The 21248-nt window shown below is 39.9% G+C and overlaps 1 protein-coding gene across 1 annotated transcript; it reads right to left on the bottom strand.

The window, feature by feature from the left end:
• Positions 1 to 391: 391 nt before the first annotated feature.
• On the bottom strand, positions 392 to 16781 carry SUB1 (SUB1 regulator of transcription). The gene is made up of 5 exons (XM_005152004.3): positions 16717 to 16781; positions 14729 to 14801; positions 12901 to 13023; positions 7929 to 8037; positions 392 to 3566 (listed from the first exon to the last, which is right to left on the bottom strand). Exons 2-5 carry the CDS (start codon positions 14798 to 14800, stop codon positions 3487 to 3489), a joined length of 384 nt encoding a protein of 127 aa, XP_005152061.1. The 5' UTR covers position 14801; positions 16717 to 16781; the 3' UTR covers positions 392 to 3486.
• Between the last annotated feature and the right edge of the window lie 4467 nt (positions 16782 to 21248).

The raw sequence follows: 21248 nt of genomic DNA, 5'->3' as shown, positions 1-21248 counted from the left end.
AGTAAATAAATGTGTGAGAAGCTTTTCCCCATCTCAACTATGGTCACATTTACTGTCAGATCAAAAAGAAATTCCACTGAAAAAGATAATCAGCCATTTTCTTAACTGTAGCGATTTATTAGGCACTTCTCTTCTGTTTGATGTTTGGAAGTGTGTTTACATCTTCTTCCCTATTTACATGACATTTGCAGTTCTACCATATCGAGAAACTTCTATTCCTCCAGGCTACACAATCAATTCCCCCACCCACAAACACAGACCAAGTATGAGACAAGGAAGTTTCCGTATTTCCAAATGACAGCAGCTGCAAGAAATACACAGCAGTTTCTGTAACAACTTAAGAAAAAATAAGTTTTAGTGCAGCTATATTTCTATTAATAATAACACTATGCCAAAGGAAGTCTTCATTTATTTCCAAACATTCAAGTTGTTATTACATGTATGCCATTTAACTATTTTTTTATTTGAACATTAAGGTTATTACAGTTGGAGGGCTCATATTCCCAGTGGCCTCTCTGCAGCAGATACCACCAGAGCAAAACATGAAACATTCCACATGGTTAACAATGACATGTGTGTTACCAGAAGTACAATAATATTTTTTTTGCTAACAGATCACATAAAGAGTATGCAACTGGATCATTTCCTTTAACAGAAATATCAGACTTAGTACTGCATTTGTTTAATTTCAATATGAACATCTCTACATAAGAGCAACATTGTACATGACAGTTCGATACATCACACATATGGTACTTTGGCAGTTCTAACTGTGATAAATTTTCCCTCCTAAGCTCCACAATAGGTTTAATTTGTAAAACATATTGCTAATATGCCCCACATAAACATCAAGAACCAAATGCATCTATCTTTTGCCACCTTAATGGGAAAGGGAGCAGTGGTTTTTCTCTTATTACACAGCCTTTTCATACATGCCCCATCTTCTTCTACATGTCCCTAACTACCATTTTGTCTGCAAGAAAAGTCTTTATTCAAGAAAGTCTGAATTTTCTTCTCAAATTAGAAAGACTACACCCTAGACAATTTCATGACAAATTACTACCAATCACTATATCAAAAGCTTTTCACTTACTCCCCCTCAAATTACTGAATTTAATTATTTACCATCCTGAACACAATTGTATCCTCTGACTGATACCTGGCATCCAATGACCTGCTACCACAGCAATCAAAGTGAGGACAACATTCCCTCTAACATAATCATGCACTTTATAGAGTAGTCATGTGAAAGCATTGAGGTAAAATGGGTGAAACCTCGTTACAAAATTTCAGATTTAAAGGGAAAAAAAAAATCGTATGTACATAATGCAAATACCTAGAACATGTCGATAGCAATCTGAAGCAATTTCATTTACTCATCTGTGAATTTTTAACATATTTCATATTTATTCTATTTGTCCAAATATCCCCACATTTAAGAGTCACTCAAAAAATAACATTGTGCTCAAAAATGCATTTGCTCCCACAAAACACCTCTTTACCCTTTTACTCACCTTCAAGCAGTTCTTAAAAATTCAAGATTTCCTGAGCTGTACAAAATACAATCTTAACTTTGTATGGAATATGCCACCAATGGGTACATTAAAGAGCAGGCAGAGGTATCTGACATAATATTAAATTTAACAGTATGTATTTAATTTGATGAAGCCACCCTTCCTCACCTTTCAACAAATATTTGCATTGAATTACAAACCGTGCAGCACAGGAACAGTCTGTGTATGCACATCCACACATGACTGCAGTAAAACCAATCATATTAACATATTCCAAAATACTAAATCCTGTCTGTACAAAACTTGAAAACTAAATTAAATTTAACATTGAATGAGAAAATTACAGCCAAACCAATTAGGTAGTACATTCAGTACGTAATCTTGAAATGTCAGTTCTCATGAAGTGGATTCATCTTCTTCCTTCAATTAACTGAACTAAGTCAGAAAAGAAACTCTCCTCCAATTCTGCTTATGTACATGTCTTCACTGTAGGCATTATGTCAGCTAACTTTGATCTTTCACCATTAACTTCTGTACTGGTGTACCCTTATCTCTCCAAGTTCTACTCAAACATCATACTCTCCATTCTTCACCCCACTGTTTGTGACAGCTATCAGGAAGCCCCTTCAAATGGTGCAGCATCTGATCTAATAGAGCTTCCAATCGGGCAGAAGCTCTTCTTATCAGAACAGTACAATGGTCGACAGTGAAGTCCACTATAGTCACGATGCATTATGCACCAGTGCTCCACTGTAAGTGCCAAGTATCTTTTGTACAAAAGATAAACCAGCCGTGCACATGTAAGCCACACAAAGCAAGCCAAGTGGTTTGGGCAGGCAGTATGGACAGAGCAAATGCTCCATCCCTAGCAGTGTTCACAGCCAGGCTGGAAAGGGCACAGAGCAGCCTGATCTAGTGGAAAGCGACTATGCAGGGCAGTTGGAAGTAGATGATATTTAAGATCCTTCCAATCTATGATTCTATGGTAGCCAGAACATTTTGGCTGAGGAAGTTTTAATGCTGTTTAACTGCTAACCTGTGTTACAGCCTACTTTAAGCATCTTTATTTATGCAGTACGCTCAAATGAACAAGAGACCCACAAATACAGGTTAACTGTTCTTTTCTGTAGGCGAACAGAAACACAGGTTAACTACTTTTCTGTAGTTAGTGTGTTCAAGAACAATCTAATGCAAAGCTTGAAAAGGGTACCTAATAACCACATCTGGAGCTTTTCAATACTATCTTACTCTGAGGTATATGTCCATTACTGTAAAAGTTTATGCATCACATTCTAAAATCTAGGGTCCAAGAAAAAAAAGCTAATTTCATTTTCTAAGTCAGGCAAGCTAGAGAAAGAATTAGAAGAAATAGCATGTGGCTTGTGTTCAAGTGTTACCATTTAGCATAACACTTCATGCAAGTAATGCAAAAAGTCAGGACTGTTTACATCTGAATAAATACGGCAAATTAACAAATACCGTATTGAAAATTACCTACAAAAAATGTGTTTTAACAAGTATTCACTCTTTGTATCAAGTCTTAAAGCAGAAAACTGTCAGGGCAATACCAAGGAGTACAAAATAAAATTTAAATGGAGACATCTTAAGATATGTCCTCAGAAGACAAATTCATTTAAACTGCTAACTAAACTGAAACTGAAATAAAGACTAAAGCTATTAAGTGGCCTTATCAGCAAATACCTTCAATCAAAAGGCCATGAACGAGTATCCTTTCCATATTATTTATTTTACATCATGAGGCAAATGCAACACATTTCCTTTTAGTAAAGTATACACAAATAGCCTCACTCAAAATACACTTTTAATGCACATAAAAAAAGTATTCATCTTACAAATTGTTTTGCAATCCAAATATACAATAACTTGGAAAACAATATTTTAGAAAACTAAAGCCAATGCTAAGAGACTGCTTGAAACAACTGAAGTGATAAATGTTTCTGTATGGCTCTCTTTACAGTTTTCTTACTGCATCATCAATATCGGAAATCTGTTCCTTCAGCTGGTTCCATTGTTCTGGATTTAAAGAAATACCTGAAATGCATTAAAAAATAACACTTAAGACAGAAAGAAAATTGTAGTACAGTATCTTGCATATTTACTATCAAGGCTGGCTTCATACACAAAGTCTATGTCATAACTATTTTTGAGCTACGTCAAAAAAACCATCGTAATTACTCACCTGGGACACTTCACTTTAACCTTACACTTCACTTTAACCTTACACTTCACTTTATCTCTGATCAAGTTTAAATTACAAAGAAAATTAGTACAGTGTAACAAATTCATTCACAGGCAGTGAAATACAGGTCTGGCCTTGACAGAAGTCAGCACAAAAGCCATGGGTGAGAAGTAAGAAGTCACTGGTATTCCTGTTGGCTCTCAAAAGCCATACCTCTGTGCACTGAACTTCTACATGCTTTTAAAGTACCATAACACTGGGGGGGGTGAGAGGGGGATGTAGGGGGGAATGTTCCTATTTCTTAAGCACTGTAAATAATTCATACTGTAAGTAGCATTTTGAGTTACTCCACTCCCTAGCACTCCCAAGCCAACATGGAAGTTACTTTTCCACTTCAGGTTCACCACAGTTTCTAGTGACAATTAATAATAGTTCAGTGCCACACATCCCATTTTCTCAGTTCTAAGTTCATACTGCCTCAAATTTGAGTCCAGGCACATAGTTCCTTTGTGCATTAGCCTCCTCATTCTTCTCCTACAATTCCTATGCCACATCTATGCTAGTATAGACTCACAGGCCTACCTCTCATCCTCTCTCCTGCCAGGCTGTTCTACTATTTACCCCTACCCTCCCCTCTCAGTGATCAGGCTTCCTTCATCACTTTCTCCATGTAGGTGGAGCAGGACCTGAAAACAGGTGAAACTTTGAATTCCATTCCTGGGGCTCATCACCTTTTGTTTCTTCTACCACCACTGTCTTATCAGAGCATCACCCTAATTTTGAGCAGCAAGTAGTCTGTATGAAACTAATCTAAGAAATTTTCCACCAGTGTTTAGTGGGCAGGTTTCTTTAGAAAAAAGTTAGGCCAGATGTGTTAACCACTTTAGGGAACCAAATGTGCTTGAACCACATACTAGATGAATGGCATGCAGTTCAGATCTGCTCTTTTATACAATTTGACACAGTAATTTAAACAGATTTTTATTACACAATTTCAATTGCTTATACTGTGTTCAGGATAAGTAGGTAAGCAGCTTCTAAGTACATAAGTACTCTATCTTAATAGAATTCAGACCCTTTTGCCACACTGATAAACATTCCTACCTTATCACGTAATTTTTGTCACTTGGCCTACCCATCAAATCTCATTGTAGTCTGCCACTCAACCTGCATACACTTTTGACTTCCACCTCAAAACACAGTAGGTTAAAGTCCTTAGAAGTCAGGCATTTTTTTTGTTAAGTAGCAACAACAAATCCAAACCAAGGTATCTTCCTGTACCATACCAGTGCACTTGCTTATAAAAAGCTATTGTCAGTGGTCATTTAAGAAATTATGAAAATGCTTCTCAAGCTTTCCAAAAGTCTGTTCAATAAGTTGCCCCAGGACACCTTAGAAGAATATGACAAACCTTACATTGATTGTACATAAAATGTCTACACTCCCCATAGCAGAATGTTTCAAACTTACCTCTTTACTTCACACAGTATGAAAACCAATTAAAAGTAGGCTTTTATAACAGAAGCAGCATGAAATTAATTTAAGCATTGCTACTCAACTAGAAGGAAGTGCAGCAGGAGGGCCAGGAGACCTCCTTGGATGTATAAGGAGCTTCGAGGAAAATTCAAAGTTAAAGAGGCTTATAAAAGGTAGAAGCAAGGACAGGCGGCCTGGGATGAATACAGGGATGTTGCCCGGGAAGCTAGGGGCCGGATTAGGAAAGCTAAGGCCCAGTCAGAATTAAACTCGGCTATGGATGTTAAGGCTAACAGGAAGGGATCCTATAGGTACACTGCAAATAAAAGACAGACTAGGGACAAGGTAGGCCGTCTCCGGAAGCTATCAGGAGAACTGGGTACCCTGCATTTGGAGAAGGCCGAGGTTCTTAATGAATTCTTTGCCTCCGTCTTCACTGGCAAATGCTCTGAGCACACTACCCAAGACTTGGAAGGCAGATGCAGGGACTGTGAGAATGATGACCCTAGGCACACTGCAGGAGAGGATCTAGTTAGAGACCATCTTAAGAAACTAAACATGTACAAGTCCATGGCACATGAGGAAATCCATCTGCAGGTCCTGAAGGAGCTGGCAAATGAAGTTGCTAATCCACCAGCCATCATATTTGAAAAATCATGGCAGTCAGGTGAAGTTTCCAATGACTGGAAAAGGGTAATATAACCCCATTTTCAGGAAGAGGAAAATAGATGACCCAGGGAATTACCGACCAGTCAGTCTCATCTCTGTGCCTGGCAAAATCTGGGAGCAGATTCTCCTGGAAAGCATGCTGGGGCACATGAAAAACAACAAGGTGCTTGGTGACAGCCAGCATGGCTTCACTAAGGGGAAATCCTGCCTGAACAATCTGGTGGCCTTCTATAATCAGGCTACAGAAGTGATGGACAGAGGTAGAGCAGCTGACGTCATCTACCTGGACTTGTGCAAAGTGTCTGACACTGTCCCACATGACATCCTTGTCTCTAAATTGGAGAGACATCAATTTGATAGGTGGACCACTCGATGGATAAAGAACTGGCTGGATGGCTGCATGCAAAGGGTTGTGGTCAATGGCTCAATGGCCGGCTGGAGACCAGTAACGAGTGGTGTCCCTTGAGGATTGGTGTTGGGACCGGTCTCGTTCAACATCTTTGTTGGTGACATGGACAGTAGAATTGAGTGCACCTTCAGCAAATTTGCTGATGACACCAAGCTGTGTGGTTCGGGTGATATGCTGGATGGAAGGAATGCCAGCAAAGGACCTTGACAGGCTTGTGAGGTGGGCTGATGCCAACCTTATGAAGTTTAACCATGGCAAATGCAAGGTCCTACACCTGGGTCAGAGTAATCCCAGGCACAGCTACAGGTTACGCAGAGAAGAGATTCAGAGCAGCACTGTAGAAAAGGACTTGGGGGTGTTGGACAATGAGAAAATGAACATGAGCCAACACTGTGTGCTAGCAGCCCAGAAAGCCAACCGTATCCTGGGCTGCATCAAAAGGAGCGTGACCAGCAGGTCGAAGCAAGAGATCCTGCCCCTCTACTCTGCTCTCGTGTGCAGTTCTGGTGTCCTCAACATAAAAAGGACATGGAACTGTTGGAACAAGTCCAGAGGAGGGTCACAATGATGAGCAGGGAGCTGGAGCACCTCCCGTATGAAGACAGGCTGAGAAAGTTGGGGCTGTTCAGCCTGGAGAAGAGAAGGCTGCATGGAGACCTCAGAGCAGCCTTCCAGTATCTGAAGGGGGGTTGTAGGGATGCTGGGGAGGGACTATTCATTAGGGACTGTTGTGACAGGACAAGGGGTAACGGGTTAAAACTTAAACAGGGGAAGTTTAGATTGGATATAAGGAAGAAGTTCTTTACCGTAAGGGTAGTGAGGCACTGGAATGGGTTGCCCAGGGAGGTGGTGAATGCTCCATCCCTGGCGGTGTTCAAGGTCAGGCTGAATGAAGCCTTGGGTGGCATGGCTTAGTGTGAGGTGTCCCTGCCCATGGCAGGGGGGTTGGAACTAAATGATCTCAAGGTCCTTTCCAACCCTAACCCCTATGATTCTACTCCCAACTGTCCTTGTGCCCTCACACTGCAGGTAGCACAGCTCTGAGAACCATTCAGTGAAGGCATGCCATAAAAAGCTAGTATGGGACTGACAATTAGAGGTAAAACTGCTTATGCTGTGCTACAAATTAGAAGCACAGTGAACACCTGAGGTATTTGCACCTCAACTAAAATCTTTACACATTTTTTCCAAAATTAATCATATAAAATGTTTTAATTATTTTAATTATAATTAGATAGAAATTGAACAGCATTGTTTAAAAGAAATTAGAATCTTATCACATATTAGGAGGTTAATCTTTTTCAGTGAATTTTGAAAAAGAAATGAAATTGTAATAACAGAAAAACTGCATCAATTTAATGGGGTGGTGAGGTAGGGTGTGTACAGCTATGCATGTAAGTCCCATACTGAATTTGTTTGTATTTGATGCTTTGTTTTCCATAAATCATGGAGAATCCATTTAGGAAAAACAGATTCAAGACAACAAACCCAATCTGCTTTTGTGTATAATCTGCAGATATAGCTAACTGTTTTTCAAATATAAACAATGAACTATAATGTAAAACAATGCAGCAACAGAGTATAAAGATCTGATACCCAAAGCTCTCCAGCAAACTGTAGACAACATTTTAATACAAAGTAACAGAAAGCAGAACAATACCTTTTCTGCCAGGCTTCATTTCACCTTCTTGATCCATCCAATATTCTCTAATATCAATTAAGACTTTCCCTTTAAAGTCACGAACACTGACATATCTCATTTTGCCGATCTGTCAAAACACATATTAGGGCATTTTAGCTATTTTATGTATTACAGCATTCACTTTTCCCAGCAGTATCAGGATCTAACATGTGACACTGCACACTGCAAGCTTATTTTAGACAGCACAGAAACAACTAGATAAAAAGCTTAATCCAGAGTAGTCAGTACCTAATAAGTAACAACTCAAAATTAGTTGAGCACTCAAAGCTTAATGCAAAAATAGCCTTCCTACAACAAAAATACCTATACTCAACATGCTTAGTTCTTACAAAAACCACTAATTACTGTTTGCGGAAATACAATTTTCCCTAAAAAAAAAAAACATTGTGTTTGTTGAAATAAAATTTGCCTCTAAAATTTTGCCAACCATCTTCATTTATAGCAGCTGTAAACAAACACGGAAAGAGGGAGCTCTACTCCAAAACAGATTTTAGTCAGTTTCATGCATACAGAAAGCAAGTTCGATACTCACATGTAATAACCGCAATTTTAGAGGTTTTTGATTTGGGGTTGTTTGGCTTTTTTCTTTTTTTTTTTAAATACAGTAAATACAGGTGGAAGTGAAAGTTACCCAACTGTCCCATGCCCATTCCCAAGTCCTCATGGCACTTCACGGGAACTGTGGTTATAAGACTGTCTCACTCTACCAAGTGTCCCAAAGAAAATATTAAAATCCTGTAAGTTTACCAATATGTAACATAGTATGAAATTACTTTGGAATTTCAATATTTCTACACCACTGTGGCTTGAGTTATGAGGGTGCAAAAAGGGGGGAGCAGAGACAACTCACACAACTATATATCACATTACGTATTTAGGCTCATTAAAGATCTTTCCAAATTTGATTTTAAAAAAAATTTGTTAACATAAATTCAAAGTACAATGTGAATCTGAGAAACATGAATTAGATAATAAAAACACAATCAAATACAATTCACACAAAAAACCCTTTGAATTCTGTATGCACCTGGATACTTTTTATGAGGAAAGAACACATTCTAAAGTAAACAGTTTTAAAACAGAATACTCCTTCCTATTAAAACATTTCACTTAATTTTCAGCTTCACTAGTTGACGTATCTTGCATTTTGATATAATTTTGAAGGGCCCACACATATCTGCATTTCATAAAATGAAGGAAAATGCTTTGGTTTGCTTAAAGCAATTTTTCTTATGTAGATCATTAATTCTAAAATTGATTTTAAAACCATTAGGACATCTTTAGATACCATAAGCCTGAAGCAGTTTCCTTGCTTCAAACACCCTTCAAAATGAAGAAGATCTTACAATTTATAAGATTAGTATTTTTTGAGTGATTTATTGAATATTTTCACAGTACTACAAATTTAACATTAAAAAATAAGGTATGATGTCATGATAGAGTTCTTTCAGACCAAACTTGGTACCATGCTCAAGTCCACCAGCGCTGCTGGCAAAGAATATCCTAAATAGCCTACATGAACAACTTTCTTGGTTTTACACTTTAATGCATCAGTGACTTTTAAAGTCATCTCTAAGAGTAGCTTTAAGTAGTACTACACACAATGCTTCCCTCCCTCCTGGCACTGAATAATTTCTGACAAATTCATTTTCCACACAGCAGCTGACAGCGCTAGGATAATTTCTCTGACCGAAGACATCTTTGTATCTCCATAACCACAGAGGTGTTCCATGGGTTGTATTAATTTATAGCAGCATAGTTACTGCAGTTCAACCTTCATAGACAAGTTCGATGCTTTTTATTACTTATTACATTGAATTACATACATCAGAAGACATTGAAAACATTATTTCCAGGTTCCTATTTCTTTGAATAAAAGGCACTGAACTGTATCTGGGTTCCTTTCACAGCTATGAAACGAACATCCTGTTATGTGTTTCATTAACAACCTTCTTCACCACTTTTCCCATTTCCAGTTTGTCTTGATTAAGTAGAAAGAGCCAAAAACCACACTTCTTTCTTAGGTGATAACTATATGTACTGCATTAGGAAGAGCACAATAAAAAAAAACGGTAAACAGTGAGATCTGTAACACAGCAAATTTATTGTGGTATGCATCAGTGACCACCTAAGCTTCAGAATTAATGTGCTAAACCAATGACCCTTCCAGAGCATCACAAATTTATATTTCTCTACTGTTAGCCTATGATAAAGACAATAAAAACTTAAGAACTTATTTTTCACAACTCACAAAGCAAATACAACCCAAATTAAAAAAAAAAAAAGTATACATACATACACACACATATATATAAGAGAAAGGAGAAGTAGGGAATAGGCAGAACAACACACTGACAACTTTTGAAGTAGCAATTTCAGTGAAGTGTGATCAGGCAATGTGGTTCCACTCTGGGTAGTCATTAATACCATATACTGACAGCATTAAAAACCTTATCCAAATCAGTCACATGCAGATGACAGGGTTTGCCAAAACTAACCAAAGAACATGATGCAGAGCCCATGTCGGCTTGAAGTCACAGACAGGAATCCAATGGCTCAACACAAAACCCCTCCACATAATCATGAATAACACTTGCCCTTCGGGCATCCACTAATACACCACAAAAAGGAGTAAGATAAATATCCACAACCCAACTGCACCTAATCCTTCAAGAAATTCCAAAGTATACTAGGCTAACTATAAAACCCAGAAAGACCAAGACATCTAAATAAACAAAATATACTTGGTCTCTTATAGTGAAATAATTGTCTCCAACTTAAGTTTATAGTATTCTCCGTAAGTAGTTTCAAAAAATACCATCACACCAACATTAGACTGACTCAAACAAAAAAAAAATCTAAAATGCATATCTTGACGAAAATGCTGAATCTTCTGAATACAGCAATCACAATGAGCTCTATATGAAGGAAAGCTCCGTACTTCAGGGTACAGAATAACAAGCCTTTAAGTTTCCCATCATTTGGTGCCACTCCCACACACAATATAGAATTAAAGAATTCATGTCCTACAAATGCTTTACAGCCTGATCTCCATCAACTGCAGCCACACTTGTAAGTTATACTGCATAGTCCCTTGCACATCAGACATGATTTTACTGCCACAAGAAAACAAAAAGGAAACCTTCCTGTACTAGTAGCAGGCCTAGAACAAACAAAATACCTAAAAAAAACCCCAAAACCAAAACATTAAAACACATCTAGATCTTCTAGCATGCTCTTCTGGGGTGGAGGGAGAGAGGTTAAGTATCCTCAGACCTACAGTGGTGTTTGTACTTTATAACAGCTGCATCCTAGTTAACACACATAAGCTGACATAGTATGAAAAAACTCACCAAGCTTCACATAACACAATAAGCGATCTAAAAAAAAACTTTTGCTGTCCACTAACTAAAAGGCAGGCAGAGACTAAGTAACACTGATGTTTTAGGCAAGGTGATTATCAAAATATTTTTTCTCTATTACACTCAACACTGGAAGAATCCTGTTCTCAGACTAACAGGAGTCCTCTGCCGTCTGTTTTTTAGTAACTTTTTATTATCTTAGGTCAAAAATATTGAAAGAAATCAGAGCACACAAATACTTTTATCTGAAAGGATCGTTTTTTGGCATCAGGGGGATTTCAAAATTTAAACAGCTTTCTCCAAAGCTGGAATTTCTGAACTTACTACAAGCATGGCATAAAGCTTATACATAGCTTTTTTTGAGTTCTAACTGCAGTTCACCTCATAATGTGTAAAAGACATAATCTCTTTTTTTTTGACATGGCTCAAAACATGCCCCAGGAGAGCTAAAAGCATTATATTCTTCCTCTGATGAGGAAGTCAAGGCATTGCCTTTAACTGAACTTCTCTCTCCCAGATATATATGAAGAAAGTGAGAGCTGATAAATCAGAGAAAAAAAAAAAAATATATATATATATATGAAAAAAAAATCCTGTATTACAGTGTTAGGCAGATCTTCTCTCAGAAAACTGTTGGGTGGCAAGGGAGCCAAGGCTGTGTCACATTACTTTGCACAGCTGCAGCCCAAAGCCATTTATTTTGCCTTATTCAGTGTCAGTGCCATCTTATTAGGCACCTCTCTCATGCCCTTTCATAAACTTTAGAATCAAAGTCTCCAAGTTCCTTTCTCTAGGCAGCTAGTCAGAGACATTTAGTAAGTCATGATCCATACCCATAAAACAGGGTATGGATACATGCCCAAGGCATGTATATTGATGCACAGAGCTTTTAGCACACTGCTGTTGTCTTGGCCAACCACCGGAACTACAAACACCCTGACTTCACAAATGCATCTTGCTACTGAGAAATACACATTCACCTTAAACTGTACATCTTAAACACAAGGACAATAAATGACAGTCTTGCTGGAAGATCACTGGGGAGAAAAAAAAAAAAAAAGAAAAACAAACAAAAAAAACAACACAAAATCCAAACCCCCTGCATCATAAAACAAAGGAACAAACAAAACTTATTCCAAGACACTGTCTTACAAGGAGCAAACTGCTCTTGACCTAGATAAATGGGAACGAAGAGTCCTTACTTTAGTTTCTGAGAACCTTTCTTCCTAGAGTCCTGAATAAAAAACATTTCTATGTAGAGACAGTCCCAATCTAACATTTAAAGTATATTCATGGAAAGTGCTGTATTTACCAACAAAATGACTACCCAGAGATACCATGGGCAAAGACAGGGGTTAGATCAACTGCTACAACTCAGATACTTTTTACTCTGCTGAAACCTGACAACTTTTTTGAGCATCTCATCTACATGCTACCATTGTAATCCCCTTTAGTAAAGGCTTCAGAAGACCAAGCACCGTGCCCCCAAAATATTCAGACCACTTCATGAAACTTATACCGATTATGCCACAACATGTTAATCATGCTCTAAGAGTCATCAATTTTACCTGAAACATATTTTCATCTGTGGTACTGCTTTGCTTAGAAGTAGCTGCAGCAGCTTTTGAACTTTCACCAGTCTTTTGTTTCTTTACAGGCTTTTCTGGAGCTGCTTGCGTTTTCCTCTTCGCCTTGGAGCAAGAATAAAGAAGAAAAAAAAAAGAAAGCATGAACCACAACTCATTCTATAAGTTACAGAAAACTTTGTATCAATGGTCACAAACTACTACTATGCAATGCACATTATCACATTCCTGCTGTGAATGCAGGAATGCAATATTGTACATTTAGACTGGAATTTAATTAAAAAATAGATTATTCAAATTACTTTAATTCTGTTCACAGAGAAGTTCACCATAATACTTCATCTTTAAAGAGAACTGAACTAGATTAAAACACATTTCAAGTATCCTACTCTTTCTGTCCCATAAGGCTGTCAGTTAGTACTTTTAATGAAAATTTAAAGTCTGCCAGAATTCACCTTCCTTTCCACTCAGTAGCACAAAAAATGCAGGACAGCTTACAACTGTTCTAAAAAAAAAAGAAAAAAATAGATGAGATAGTGAAGAAAGATCTGGAAACCATATTCAGAGTAATTTTATTCTTTTTTTTTTATGAAGTCAGTGTTGAATCTCTGTCCATAGCACAATAAATTAAACGTCTTTAAATCACTGAGGCTGTAAATCTGATTACCCACGGATGCTACAAAGTCTCTCTTTCTACTAATGGCTATATGGTAACCACATCCATTCCCAAAAAAAGCATTAAGACCAAGATACCAAAAACTCGTCTCATGCGCTAGAATCATAAAGACAAAAAAGTTCCAACAAGTATGGGAGGTTAAAAGTGGGGAGAGAAAAATCACACACCAAAACTAAACACCACCACTTTACTGCCCACGGAAGCCGACTGCTAGACTCTGTCTTTTCAGGAATTCAGTTCCTTACAAAAAAAAAAAAAATCACCTGCTCATTTCCTCTTCTATTAAGATCTCACAGAATGCCTAATTTGCAAAGTGCAACAAAGCCACATTTGAGCAAATTCAATCAAGCAGTCTTTTCACACACTACATTAAAAGACCCAATTTCTGCATTGCAACCTAGTATTTCTTAAGATAAATTCATTTTTTTTTCTGATTTTGTTCATAATGATTGGTACATCTATACAAACTTATAAATAACTATCAAAAATAAATGGGAACAGAATTCATAAATTATAACAGTCAACATATATTAAAATTAATAATCCCAAAGACATTAATTTCAGTTCAGCTTTTAAGTGAGAAACTAGCAGATGGTATTACAGTAAATGTAAGAATCTGAAACAGAAAAAGAACATGCAAATAAGATAAGCAAGCAACACATGAAGGACAGCAAAAGTGAGGGTTTTTGGTTTGGACAAGTAATCTGGATACCAAATTGAATAAGGCAGGGATGGGGGTGTTATCTTTGTCTTCAGAACTAGTCCAAATTCTTGCCACCAAGGCCACAGAAGCCTGCTATCACGTGCCACAAAGCAGCAAATTCCAGAAAGCTTATGGTTAGATATATCACATCGAAAACACTGAAGAGAGCAAAACTTAAGGAAAAAAGTTTACTGCAAGGCAGAAAGCATCCTACACACTCAAACCCTGATCTTGGGAGCTGGAGGGTTTTTTTTGTTACTGTTGTAGTTTTTGGGTGATGTTAGGGTGCAAGAGATACTGTTTTGGGTTGGGTGCCTGACAAATCACATGGAATGACATGCATGTTATGACATAATGCTCATCTAACTCCGTAAGACCAGCCTGAAATCTAAGAGTTAACACAGTAATAATAAACTACACATAATGTTCACCTTTTTGTCAACTTCACTATCTGAATCACTGGCAGATGAGCTTGATGACACAAGTTCCTTTGATTTAGGCATTCTAGGAAGAGAAAAATAACATTAGAACACTGCAAAAGAACCACATCCCTTTATGGCTGAAGAGCCATCTTCAAACCTGTTTGTATAGGCTCATCTTCTCTAAAACCCTTCTAAAGACTTTCTTGCCTTTTTATACAAGTTTTAATACATGTTCTAGATGCAATATCAAACACTCTTCCTTTGATACCTCTTCCTCTTTTTGGTGCAACTGCATTAAGTGCAGTGGTTTTGTTTCCAAGTGATTTAGAAAGAGACAATTTTTCACCAGTTTCATATACACCTAGATATGGCAGAAACCAAAACGTAAAAAAATACAATAAAGTATTTTCCTCCAGTTGAACTCCTTATATTACATTCACAAAAATAAACTATTAAGCCCCCTAGCATTACCTCTACTCTTACACAGCCATTTCATCAGTTGGATTTGCAAGCAACATAACACATAATTGTCATACATAAAGCTAAACCTCCCACCAGTAAGACAAAAAGTCTGAAAAAAACACCTCAGTTACAGTGAAAAACGGTACTGCAATATTTCCACTGCAGCTTCAACACATCAGTCACTAGAGTCTATTTATTTGCAAACAAGAAGGCATTCAGCCTTCCTCGAAGGCATGCTGCCAGGTGTGCTTCTGTATCTCTCTAGTATGCAAACATGTGGTTAGATATAGCAGCTATGTATTTTGCCTGCTACTCTCTGTAACAAATACATAGCTCATTTATTGTTTCACAATAAAATAAGCATCCCTGAGAGAAACTGTATAAAATAAACTAAAGCTAGGAAAGGCTAAGAAAAGATTAAACAAGCATAACTTAGGGAATAATAAAAAAGAATAGTAGTGTTTTTAAACTGGTAGACAAAAAAACGTATGCAAATTAGAAAAAAATGGAATTTAAATAATAATGGATCAGCGTGATTCTAAAGAAGGGTAATTTCTGCCATAATAGCTTTAAGCACGACGGTGGAAGCTGTAGCACTGCAAATTAAACAGGGCGCGGGGAAGCACAATTAAGCCACGCTGCAGGAGGGAGGCAGAGGAGAGATGCAATGGGACAATGTAAAAAAGCACAGCGAGGACACGAAACCGGGTGAGCAGAATTAGGACAGATACGCAGTGGGGCGAGGGTAGCGACAGGGAACAACTCCAGGGTCCGGATGAGGGAGCGACAACATGGAGGAAGGTGGGGGCGGAAACTGGAGGGTAAAAATCAATGGGGGTAGTAGGGGCCCCTCAGGAGAGACTGGCAGGCGCAGTGACGAGACACCCAAGCACCGGGGAAAGCGAGGGCGGAATGAGACGGGCCAAACGAGGACGAGAGAAAAAGACTGAGAAAAAAGACAAGCCAGGGCGAGCTAGGAACACCAGGTAGGCGGATCCCAGCCGCCATTTTCCTCCCCTATTCCTCTTTTCTATGGCTCGTGTTGCCCCCCGGGGGAAAGCAGCGAGAGCCTGGATAGAGGGGCACAGGCAAGGACGCCCAGGCTCTCCAGAGGCCGGGTGGCAGCAACGAGGCTGCAGGTCACCAGCGAGGAAGTGGAGAAAAGGCAGCACAAAAATAAAAGGGTCAGGGGTCTTTAGCGAGCAGGGTCAGATCCCACAGCGGGGGGGCCGTAGCCGGGCGGCTCTCCGCCGCCATTTTCTCCCTCACTCAAATCCTCTTTGCCCCCTCAACATGGCAGCTTCTCCTCCCGCCCCTGGCCTGCTGCAGAGCGGGGCATCCCTCCCGCAGGGCACAGCAGGCACTCGAGGAACAGGGGAACCCTCACCACCACATGGCTAACCGGAGCGATTTCCACCTCCCGCGCCAGCCGGGGGATAAGAGGAATCGGCAGTCAGCGACAGAGGTGAGGCCAAGGGGGAGGGGGGGGAATGGCAGCGACCGCGATGAAGCCAGAGAGGGACCCCCATACTTACGTCCCGCTTCACGCGCCACTCCCCTCCGCTGCGAAAGAAGCGGAAGTTACGTTGGAGCAATCCCCGCCCCTGGCGTATACCACGTGGAAGGGGTGGGGGAGGTGCTTAAAGGAGACGCGTCCTTTTGTCACTCGTGCCTTCCCAGTCTCGTGGTGCTGCGGGGCTGCTGCTGCCGGCTCACGCCAACGGAGTGCTGAGGGCGCATGCGCGCGCCCTCCAAAGGGGAAACCGGGGCTGGGAATGGGGGGAACGGCAGGGCCTTGCTCGCCTGTCAGCCTAGCGTGAAGCTCTCGGGGTTGCGGTCTCGCCACCGGGAGGCGCCGCCGGGGCTGGGCTGTCACCTGCTGCCTGCTCTCCGCTGGGGAGCTGCGAGGGGAGGGAGGACAACTGGAAAGGCACAGTTAAAAACAGCAATCTGGCAGTGGGTGTTTTCTTCCGCCCGCCGCAGCGGTTCCTCGATGTAGTCGCAGCGACGGCCCAGCAGCAGCGCCGAGACGCGGCTTTGCATAGCGAAACCGCAGCGCGGGGTCCCGCGGTGCTGCGGAGGAAGCCACCAGTTCCTGTTCCCGTCAGCGGGTGGCGGGGCCAGGGTGCCTCCCGCGGGGTTCCCGGCGTGGCCGTGACCCTCGTTGAGTCAAGCGCAGGTTGGAGGATGGAGGTTAAAACAATCTCGGCCCCTGTTTTAAACACCTGCTTTTCAAATGTCCTCCAAGCACCAAAAAACAGCCCCAAAACAACAACTTGAAATACAGTTTTACAATGTTGACTATTTATGTGCCATGTTACAGCAGAATGCGCTGCCTCCACAGTGCCCTCCTGATGCTGTCTCCTGCACCAGGATTAGAAGAGCAGCTGTAGGCTCAACGCACCTACACAAGTATGCACTAGTTTCTGAAATAAAACACCTCTTTGGAGGAGAGGGGGGGAACGGGTCTTCTGCCCCCAGCTTTGTGAAAGGAGAAGACTTTCAGCAGCCTTTAGAGGCTGCAATAGACCAAGCAGGCTGTTGTCTTCCCGGGTTACCTCTTTCAGCCTGTACTTTATGATGAGATTTAGCATTAATATAGTCAACACAGCTTCACACAGAACTAGCACAGCCTGTTACTGTTTACTTATCACTGTTACCACTGATGGGTCACGTAGCTGTGCTGTAAGCATGGCAGGTTGCCAGTGTTTCAGATGCCTATTATCAGCCTTGTCCTTTTCCTTTAGACCTGCTTTTGCTGCAATGTAAGCTTTTAGTAAAAAGTGCAAGCAGATTATCAGAAATGGGAAGTGGTCTTCAGGCCTAGTGCCAGTTTCCAGGTAAAGCTGTGTCAGGTTTTAAAGCATAAGTTTTATGAGCAATGCCTGAGGGAACTGGGGTTGTTTAGTCTGGAGAAGAGAAGGTTCAGGGGGGACCTTCTCACTCTTTATATTCTTACACTCTTTACAATCTGAAACGAGGATGTAGCCAGGAGCTGGGTGATCTCCCAAGTAACAAGTGACAGGAGAAAAGAAAAGGCCTCAAGCTGCACCAGAGGATGTTCAGATTGGCTATCAGGAAAAAGCTCTTCCCGAAGAGGGTGCTCAGGCCTTGTAACAGGCTGCCCAGGGCAGTGGTGGAGTCACTGTCCCTGGAAGTGTTCACACACCATGTAGGTGAGGCCCTCAGTGATGTGGTTTAGCTTTGGCCTTGGCAGTGCTGGAGTAATGGTTGGACTCCATGATCTTAAAGATCTTTTCCAACCCGGTCGGTTCTATGATTCTGTCGTTGGTAGAGGTGGAGTGGGGTGGTGGCTGATCGGCCTCTGTAGTTTCAAGGACAAACACCTATTAATAAAGTGTTTAAAATCAAGTATCTTGGGCTTTTTTAAACTCCAAAGATCCCTGTTTGTTAACACAGACCAGAAGGATAAACATTATGTTTCAAAAGGGGATAATCTCCCAAAGTCAGCATGAGCAGCTGCAAGTGATAAAAGCAAAACAAGTGCCTGTAAAACAGGGTTAAAATACTTTTAACTTAGGTCTAAGATGGAGAACAAGCTTTGTGTTGTAAGTTTGTGGTGTGATAACAGAATTTAGTAGTCTTACTAACAAGAGTGAATTGTTTCCATTCATCCTTCTAATGAATTAAGCATTTCTTACCATCCTTCTAATTATTAGTTAGTTTGGAGACTGAACATCTGCTAGCCTGGGAGGCAATAAATTTTGTATAGGAAGGTCACACTGTTTAAATCTTTGCCAGCTATCAGAAACTTGCAGATAAGGTTGGTTTCAGCTAGTTCATGATTACCTTGGCATCCAACTGTGCTAAAGGTGAAAAGTGCACCCTGAGGAAGACTGCTTACTTCATCTTGAAGACCCTGCCCACAACCATCGGAGGACAGTGCACAAGAGCCAAAAGGGAGGAGACTTATAATAATGAGTACCTAAACTAATTGTGATATCCCTGATGCTCTCCTGGGAACCTAACGAATGTGTATGTTGGTGTGTAATAAATATCTGCTTGCTTAACCCCTCGGTGTGCAAGTCAGGAGGAGCGATCCTCCTTGCACCTGGCACAGTAATAAACATACCTGCTTTGTAACTCTCTCTGAGTTGTAGAGTTTGAGTTCGTGCCTCACGAGTCCTAAGCAGGACTTCCAGGTTTCTAAAAAAAAAAATACAGGAGGTGGGCAGCAGAGGTTTGTAGAAGGGATCCATGAAACCTTTACAGCCCTCACCATGAGGTGAGGTAAACTGACTGCCACCGTGAGCCAGTTTTTCACTTTTTCACTTCAGTTGCAGGAAAACAGGAAGTCAATACCAGAAATTAGAAGTGAACTCTTCTCACTAGTTCTTGGAAACTGGCTACTTTATAACGTGATATATTTTGCAAAACAAAAATAGGAAATGTACAGTTCTTAATTTGTGCCTGATGCTTTGATTATAATCAAAAAGCTCTGTAAATGATGTGCATGCAAATATATTCATTATCACCACTGAGCAAATACCAGGCTTGTCGAGCCATATGATTGAAGATGAACAGATGATACTTTAATACTTAATGCTTAACTCCAACAAAAAAGGAAAACAAAAAGCCTGTTGCACACAAGATAATCTCCTCATGTAGAATACTAATTTAAAAAAAAAAAAAAAGCCATTATTTTCAAGGCTTTTACTGACTTTCATATTAGAACACCAATGGCAGTTCAGGTCTTTGTAATCCCCATCTGCCTCACTTTCTTACAGGGCAAGACCTGGTACACAAAGAATGCTATGGTTTTTGGAGCATCACATTCAAATCAACAATTCTTTATGCATTTTTAATCAAGTTCTTGATCCTTGAAATAAATCAAAATTGCTAAAAGAGATTTTCCCATTAGACCTTAAGGAGTTAATTTCTCCCACCTGCAACATTTCCTCCAAAGCAAGCACTGAGTTTATTTTCACAGCTGAATTCCTGAATAATAGGTCAGGGAAACGGAATGTTTGCTGGAAGTAGGGATTTCACTTTCTGTTTTTTTCAATAATGACAGGTTACTTTGATAATTGTTCTGGTCATTTAGTATAGTGGCTGTTGAGCTTTTTGATACATCACCCTTACTATATGTTAATCTATTTAAATAAAAGAAAGCAACTACCAGGCTTCAGAAAGGTGGGAAAGATACCTTAATTTTCCTGAAGTAAACTTCGTCTGTTACTTTCTCAGTGAGTCATCTGTCCCCCCAAGGGGTATAATACATTTTCTGAGCTCTTAAAATAGATTTTTGTAATAGGTTTATTGCCTCATCAGACAGTTTCCTTCTGTAGCTGCCTTAAAAGGGCTTAAATTCTTCTAGTTACTGCCTGATTGCCTCATTTCATATCACACATGTCTTTGACTGAGAAGAATGTTGAAGCATTATCTTTTTCTTCAAAGGGAAATTTTAGCAGGCAGATTTTCATACGAATGCTGAGAAATACAGGCTTAGGCTTCTGATCATATAGCTATTACTAACTGCAGTGGCTTACTCCTCTAGCTACAAATAGCAGAGCTGGTAGGAAACACATTTAGTGGCGAGCAGAAAGAGAAACAGCTCTAAATGTTTTAGTATTCACTACTTACTAATTTAAAAGCTGGATGAAGAAATCATCTGAGAAAAGGAAGGTTAACCTATAATACGGACATTAATTTTATTAAAATGTCAGGAAAGAGAGAGTGAGGGATACTCCCAGGCAGTATTTCGTTTGTGTAGTGTAACTGGTTTGTTTCTCATGTGCATATGATGTGTAACTTGAGTTTGCGTTAACACTTGCATAATTTTCTCTTACACTTGGATTTGAGTGGTGGGGTTTTTGTATGTTGTAATTTGGTATTCTACGCACTGATAACTTCCATTTGTGGTTTAATAAATTGCATTTATTAACTCATCTGTTGTTATGGTTACTGCTCAATGTCTAAACCCTGTTGTTAAAAGGTAACACTTTCTTGCTTTAATCACTTAAAATCTTGTGAAAACATCGGGCCTTTGTCTTCACTGCTTAAAAAAATCCATAATTTCACTTTAAAATAAGAAGGTTGATAAGCT

The sequence above is a fragment of the Melopsittacus undulatus genome, chromosome Z (genome assembly GCF_012275295.1).
Source record: "Melopsittacus undulatus isolate bMelUnd1 chromosome Z, bMelUnd1.mat.Z, whole genome shotgun sequence".
Classification (NCBI taxonomy): domain Eukaryota; kingdom Metazoa; phylum Chordata; class Aves; order Psittaciformes; family Psittaculidae; genus Melopsittacus; species Melopsittacus undulatus.
The sequence above is the reverse complement of the archived record's forward strand: the minus strand, read 5'-3'. Positions and strand labels throughout refer to the sequence as shown.

Excerpts from the sequence above, each read along its gene's own strand:
- SUB1 (XM_005152004.3), bottom strand. The coding sequence starts at position 14,800 with ATGCCTAAATCAAAGGAACTTGTGTCATCAAGCTCATCTGCCAGTGAT. Across the intron at positions 13,024-14,728 it reads ATAGTGAAGTTGACAAAAAG|GCGAAGAGGAAAACGCAAGC; the intron begins GTGAACATTATG and ends TCTTGCTCCAAG. Across the intron at positions 3,567-7,928 it reads AATGAAGCCTGGCAGAAAAG|GTATTTCTTTAAATCCAGAA; the intron begins GTATTGTTCTGC and ends AATGCATTTCAG.